At 39.7% G+C, this 7,419-nt stretch overlaps 2 protein-coding genes across 2 annotated transcripts; one reads left to right on the top strand and one right to left on the bottom strand.

The window, feature by feature from the left end:
* The first annotated feature begins 217 nt into the window (after positions 1-217).
* LOC147963272 (indole-2-monooxygenase-like) lies at positions 218-2,533 on the top strand. Its single transcript, XM_087527915.1, has 3 exons — positions 218-789; positions 1,146-1,583; positions 1,682-2,533. The coding sequence occupies exons 1-3, from the start codon at positions 280-282 to the stop codon at positions 2,306-2,308; spliced, it is 1,575 nt and encodes a 524-aa protein (XP_087384041.1). The 5' UTR covers positions 218-279; the 3' UTR covers positions 2,309-2,533.
* A 2,226-nt stretch (positions 2,534-4,759) lies between these two features.
* On the bottom strand, positions 4,760-7,193 carry LOC147963271 (polyadenylate-binding protein-interacting protein 3-like). Its single transcript, XM_087528557.1, has 5 exons — positions 7,077-7,193; positions 6,848-6,988; positions 5,763-5,852; positions 5,362-5,415; positions 4,760-5,252 (listed from the first exon to the last, which is right to left on the bottom strand). Exons 1-5 carry the CDS (start codon positions 7,122-7,124, stop codon positions 5,214-5,216), a joined length of 372 nt encoding a protein of 123 aa, XP_087384683.1. The 5' UTR covers positions 7,125-7,193; the 3' UTR covers positions 4,760-5,213.
* Positions 7,194-7,419: the final 226 nt, after the last annotated feature.

Here is a 7,419-nt window from a genome sequence, read left to right as displayed (position 1 = left end):
CTTAAGATGCTCATAGGGGTAGGTGTGCTTGCGTATATTAATGAGTGCATACTCGTGTATGTGAGCGACTCTGATTGTACTATGCTAAAAACAACTCCAAACTGATTTCGACTAGAGAAATCATCAGAGGACAACAGAAATGATACTTTAGGAATTCTCAAGAAATAGTGAAATACTATAAAATAGTAGTAGCAGTTCGGCTATAAATTACTAGGGAAATAGAACACTAAGCCATCGCACTAGAAAGTTTGCTCAATACATCAAACAAGCTAGTTAGCCATGGCTCAAGTTCTTCACAGCCTCCATGAGCATGCGTCTCCCCAAGTCCTTGTGCTCATCGTATGCCCTCTTGTCCTCCTCCTCCTCATCGTTCGGTTTGCCACATCCACGGCAACCACAAGGAGAGCAGACAAGCTGCTCGACAGACTCCCATCGCCTCCCTACAAGCTCCCTCTCATCGGCCACCTCCACCTCGTCGGCTCACTGCCCCACATTTCCCTCCGCAATCTCGCCGAGAAGCATGGCCCCGATGTCATGCTTCTACGCCTTGGCGCCGTCCCCAGCCTCGTTGTGTCGTCCGCTCGTGCAGCCATGGCAGTTCTTCGCACGCACGACCATGTGTTTGCGTCCCGGGTGCAGTCCGCCATGACTGACATCCTCTACTATGGATCAACTGATATGGGCTTCTCCCCATATGGGGATTACTGGCGCCAGATTAGAAAGATCACAGCAACACATCTTCTCAGTTCCAAGAAAGTTGGCTCCTACCGTCTCGCCCGTGAAAACGAGGTAATTGGTTTCTGAGTACTAGTTTCTGCAATATGTCACTAAGAACAAGATTTTTCTTTTAATATGGACAGAATTTTTTTTATATCACGAAAGTATTTTTTTTCAAGACAAACTAATAACGAGTTTTGAATATATTATAATCGTCAAACATAGAGAAGAAGTTTGACTCCGTGGTTGATATATTGTCGACTAGAGACTAGAGAGGCTACTACTAAGTACTAACAAACCTTGTTGTGGTTAGTGGTTACTGAGCTCCAAGTAGCGTTGACTTTGTTTTTCTGTATGAAAATTTGCAATTCATGGTATACGTTGATCCCTATTGATCATCCACTCATCCATGGCTGAATGATCGACAGGTACAAGACGCTATGGCGAGGATCCGCACGGCAGCCGCCAGGAGCACTGCAGTGGACCTTAGTAAGCTGCTTAGCTCCTTCACCACTGATATTGTTTGCCATGCTGTGTCGGGCAAGTCCTTCAGAGGCGGCGGTCGAAACGAGTTGTTCCGCGAGCTGGTAGAGACTAGCTCGAAGCTCATAGGTGGGTTCAACCTGGAGGACTACTTCCCCAAGTTGGCAAGGCTGGACGTGGTAAGGAGGATGGTGTGTGCTAGGGCGGAGAGAATAAATAAGAAATGGGATGACTTGCTTGATGAGATCATCGACGACCACGCCAAGAACACGATGTTGGACCATGAAATCAACCAGGACAGAGAGACAGATTTCATCGATGTGTTGCTATCCATTCAACAAGAGTACAACCTCACGAGAGAAAACGTCAAGGCCGTGTTGGTGGTATGCATATCATACTAAATAACAGCATATTTAGATACATATAAATTAAACATAACTAGTATACTGACATGTAAAAATGGTGATCTCTATTTTCGCAGGACATGTTCATAGGTGGGACGGACACATCATTCATAGTGTTGGATTGTGCAATGGCTGAGCTAATCCAAAATCCAGAGGTGATGACCAAGCTCCAGGCTGAGGTGAGGAGCATAGCAGAGGGGAAGGAAATGGTTACAGAAGAGGATCTAAGTGGCATGATCTACCTCAAGGGTGTTATAAAAGAGACTCTCCGGCTACACAGTCCTGTGCCGCTCTTCTTGCCCCACCTCTCTACGGCCGACTGCGACATAGAGGGATACACCATACCATCTGGTACCCGTGTGATCATCAATGGGTGGGCTCTATCAAGGGACCCTGCCTACTGGGAGAGCGCAGAGGAGTTCATGCCCGAGCGCTTCATGGAAAATGTTGGAAGCACAATGATTCATGACTTCAAGGGAAGCAATTTTCATTATTTGCCTTTTGGGACTGGGCGAAGGGTGTGCCCAGGTATGAACTTTGGAATGGCCACTGTTGAGATAATGTTGGCAAACCTCATGTACCACTTCAACTGGGATCTACCTGCAGGAACAGTAAAAATCAATATGACAGAGTCCTTCGGCGTCACAATGGGTCGCAAGGAAAATCTCATTCTTGTCCCAGCACTTGCTCAAAAACAAGTTTAATTGGGATCATGCTATAAAAGACTGCAGTATCCGTTGGATGGATGCTTGATTACCTACTTGTCAGATTGCAATCACTATTGTTGTATGCATAGATATTGTGCCTTTGTGGTAAGCATTCACTCGCAAAAAAAAGTTGTAAGCATTAACATATGGGTTTCAGAGTGCACTATGATATATTGAAATAATGGGTATGGTGTGGGAAAAGGCTGAGGAAAAAGTTGTTTACACGATCCCGTCACTGGCATGCAATCGTCGCTGAGATGGACCTGGAGGTGCTTGTTGTTGCACTAATAGCAATTAATCTCTCCAAGTTCCCAGCAGCGCTGAGTTGTTTTACATTATTGTGTGGCTTGCAGGGTACAGTTTTTGATTTTTGGAGTTATACGTACTTCATGTAATGAGAGCCGAAAAAGACCAAAAACATATTGCTATTTTTTACTTTTTACTTTACTCTTTTACGAAAAATATAATATGAAATAAAATTACGGGAAAATTTAGGAGTCTAAAACATTGAGGACTGGCTCAGTAGTTTCTATTTGCTATATTGTGCACATCTTAGAAGAATACTATGTAAGTTGCCTGAAATTTAAACTTGGGTAAGTAAATTTTTTAACTGTTGATTCTTTTTTCAAGATTTGTGCTGCTTTTTTCCTTTTGTCAATTTTCAGGGCTTCCGGGGCTGAAGACATTTCTATTGGGCTTGAAACCCATTACTCATTGCCTATTTTTTCTATTTGTATTAGTTTTTCTTTCGTTTATGTTTTCTTTTTCATTCGGTTTTATTTTTTTATGTTGATATTTTTGGGACGTTGGGTGTGTGTAAATATATACACACAAGTACTATACAATAGGAGTACGTGTGTAAATTATACTAGAGTGTGAAAATTTAATATTATATGCTTATTCTTTGCATATAACAAAAGGTACAATTTCAATGCAAAGCTGTGTGCAAGTTCTTTTTCTCTTGAAGGGTAATACCAGTGCCCCTAATTCATTCATGAAAAATCTAGTATTATATATTCTTGCATAATATAGAAAAGCACATTTTTTCTGTAAATTGTGTGCAAATATTTTCATTATTTTCATTTCATTTTCTTTCTTCTTAAAGGGTAATACCGATGTCACTAATTCATTCTTTCTTAGAAAATTTTATTATTTTGATTTGTTTAAGTTTTCGTTTCATTTCCTTTTTTCTTGAAAATTAATACCAATGCCACTAATTCATTCTTTCTTATTTTGTAAAACTTCTACTACTAGTGTATGCTTATTATTGCATATTATTAAAAAAACATAGTTTCTATGTAAATTTTGTGTACATTTTATCATTACTTGTTTTATTTATTTATCTTTGTTCTTAAAGGGAAATACCGATGCCACAAATTTATTCTTTCTTAGACAGCTTCTTATTTTTATTTTTCCTTAGTTTTATTTCATTTTCTTCTTCTTTAATGGTAATGCCAATACTGTTTCATTCCTTCTTAAGAAACTCCTTTTTGGTAAAAAAAAAATCCACTATAATATACTTATTTTGCATATTTAAAGAAAGCATAATTTCTTTGTAAACTGTGTGTCAATTTTGTTATTATTTGTTTTATTTTTTCATTATCTTTCTTTCTTAAAGCGTAATACCAATGTCAGTAATTCATTCATTCTTACTCCCTCTGTTTCTAAATATAAGTCCTTTTACAGATATCCCTGAGGACTACATAAGGATGTATATACACATATTTTAGAATGTAGATTCATTCATTTTGCTTCACATGTAGTCCATGTTGGAATCTCTAAAAAGACTTAAATTTACGAACTGAGGGAGTAGAAAAATTGTCATTATTTTCCTTCTTAAAGGATAATACCAATGCCACTAATTCGTTCTTACTTAGAAAATTTTATTAGTTGATTTTCTTTTACCTTTTATTTAATTTTTCTTCCTATAGAAAACTACACACATTATAGGCATGCCTACTCCTTTCATCATGCACATGCGAAGATTAACTGAACTGTAACTTCGTATATATATGCAGACCTCGTAACACAATTAAGTTTCATTGGATCTGTCGATCAAAACTCACACATACATGATATATCTATTAACTCCCAACACTTTTGTGTAGTTCCCAAGATCTGTTCAACAAAATATACTACCATAGTTAGCTAGCGTGTGCACTGGAGTAGTATTTCGCATGGAGACAGATTTTGGATGGGAATTTGATGTTGAAAATGATACATTCTTGAAGGTTTTTCCAGGGTATTTTTTTAAATCCCACGTATCGAAGGACCAGGCTAAAAGTGAGAGTATGCATTTATGCATGTGTGCCGCGCTGGATAATGCATGGGGTGCCGGATCGTGCTAGTGATAAGCCATGACACCAACCTGTCGACCGGAAGCAACAACATTTTCACACAGTACAAGGCGTTCCAAATATGACTGATCCACACTTCTTGGAACCCCAATTCACGCAACATTTCACATAATAGAATTCAATAGCACCACAGTATCTGACAGCCCAGTTTTCGGATTCCCAAACAAGTCTTAAATAAATCAGCGAGATGTAGACATCAAACACCAAGTATTACAAAAAGGAAAGGACCCACCCACACACTAGAGAATATCATGATCCCAGGGGCACACGAAATAGATGGCCTTGCATTTTTTTTTTTAATTTACAACATCGCGTCTATGGTGTAAATAAGAACAATAAATCCGAGTTAGCCCGCTTCAGACTCGAACACTGTCGCAGAAGGAACAACGGTGATCTTCGTCCTGGCGACAAAACACACACGGTTGAAGTCACAGGCCATCGCCAGTTCTTTTCACGCATGGCGGCGCATCGGCCTGGTTAGCATCCCCCGCCAATGGGGATTTCACTGCAGAGTTCCACATTGCAGCGTAACAAAATCAATCTACCTAGAAGTTCCTTCCTCTGTATTGCTGCTGCTGCATCTCCTGCAAAACAGATTAAGACACGATTAGAACGGACGATTTGCATCTCCAGCTTAACAGAGCTGGGGTGTACAAACATTTCATTTCAAAAGAGGCATGTATGTTGGCTCACAGGTGCATAATAATAGACAGGGCGGGTCTGTCCCATCATCATTTGCTGCCCATACTGCAGATAAGAAAACAAAGTTACTTAGCACGATGGTAGCAAAGAGCATCAGTAATCTCGAGGCATCAGCTTATATGCAATTAGTCAGTAATTCAGCGTCCAGGCATTCGACCTGAGGGGGGAATGAATGACTACTATATAACAGCATGGAATGGCAAACTCATGGTCCAAACATAAGGCAATTAATAAACACCACTGTGTAACATCAACATAAGTAATAACTATATAAACCAAGAGAACCCAGCCTAGGTCTTAGATAGGATCATTAGAAAACTATAAGCATAACAGCATGTCAACGATAAGCCAAAACATGCATAGTGAAGTTCATTTCACGTAAGCTGTCTCACCTGTTGCCCAGAAGGATGCATGTAACCCTGGGGAGAAGATCCAGGCTGAGCATTGTAAACAACAGGCTGTCCACCATACGCCTGTGGAAACTGCAATATAATTACCATAGTGAGGTACAGCAATTACAGGCATAGTTAGCACAAGAAATAGTTACAGCAATCACTGCCGATGCATCAGAAGTTAGTACAGCCTTTTTACAAGGGGACACAAAATAGAATGTACAATGTTCAAGAACCGCCACATAATTAATAGATAAAATGTAATCGCATCATTTTACAATATATAGTTATATACTGCATATTGGTTCAACTGAAAGCACACTTGGAAACATAACCTAGATATTCAGCCTATGTGCGCCTTGGAAAGCATGGACTGCATTTTAAGACCTTGAAAAATCGTGAAGGACCACAGCAATTAAGAAAAGCTTATCAATAAAATCTACTGATAAGCTTTGGTGCCAGATTAACTGTTTGGCTGATTAGCCTGTAAACTTTTCACTGCAACCATTCACAATTTTTGGGGGGTAAAAACCAACAAATATGTTCATAACTGAGACAACTATACAACTCCAGTAATCGCATCACAATGCACACTGATATTAGGTATATAAATTGCACGCTGATATTTGGTAAGATATTAATTGCACGTTGATACTCACCCCGTCCCGAATTACTTGTCGCAGAAATGGATAAAAACGGATGTATCTAGAACTAAAATACGTCTAGATACATCCATTTCTGGGACAAGTAATTTCAGACAGAAGGAGTATTAGGTAAAATATTAATTGAATGCTGATATTTGGCAGAATATTAATTGTGTGGCAGATTTCATAGGATGGTGTTAAGTCTAAACTTCTTTATAACCAGTGACAGTGGTGAGTAACTAGAGCATTAAACAAGTTTGGTGCTAAACATTGGGGTGATATAGACCATCAGATCAGCATGATTCGATGGCCGAGACGGTTTTGGTTCTCCGGCCTTCGAGCTTTTATAGGTGTAGAAGATGCATCCATTTGAATTCAAATATTGCAACCATTTTACATAAATAGTAAGTAACTTGGCAACTATCAAAAGTAGAAACTCACCCCCATGCCAACAGGCAAACCAGGTCCAGTAGCCCCCATGTTATTAGGATAATAGTATGTTGCATCAGGCGCTGGAGGGTGATGTGGCCTCGGAGAAGTCAAGGGAGTGAAACTCTTAGCATTAGGGTTCAATTTGAATTCCTGGTACGGAAAACCAATAGTCAGTGCACTTGGCACAGGCGACAAAACATGGCCAGATATGATACACATATCTACATTACATCCTGACCTTAGCGTTTGGGTTCAAACTTGATTTGTCTGAGCTAAGAGATCCCATCGAAGAACTTGGTGATAAGCCTGGAGCAGCACTCGCAGCTGAGTTCGCAGCAACACGCTCGGATGTTAATGGTATCATAGTCATAGGAACATGTATAAGTCATGAAGAAAGCAATGGCAACATACTAAACGATCGGGTGCTAAGCTAATGGAATGGGTCATGTCAATCAGATCATTCAACTAATGATGTGACCTCGTTAATCAAATAACAACTCTTTGTTCATGGTTAGGAAACATAACCATCTTTGATTAACGAGCTAGTCAAGTAGAGGCATACTAGTGACACTCTGTTTGTC

Source organism: Triticum urartu, chromosome 6A, assembly GCF_056163025.1.
Source record: "Triticum urartu cultivar PI428250 chromosome 6A, HENAU_Tu73, whole genome shotgun sequence".
Taxonomy (NCBI): domain Eukaryota; kingdom Viridiplantae; phylum Streptophyta; class Magnoliopsida; order Poales; family Poaceae; genus Triticum; species Triticum urartu.
Note: the sequence above shows the minus strand (reverse complement) of the source record. Positions and strands in the feature narration are given on the sequence as shown.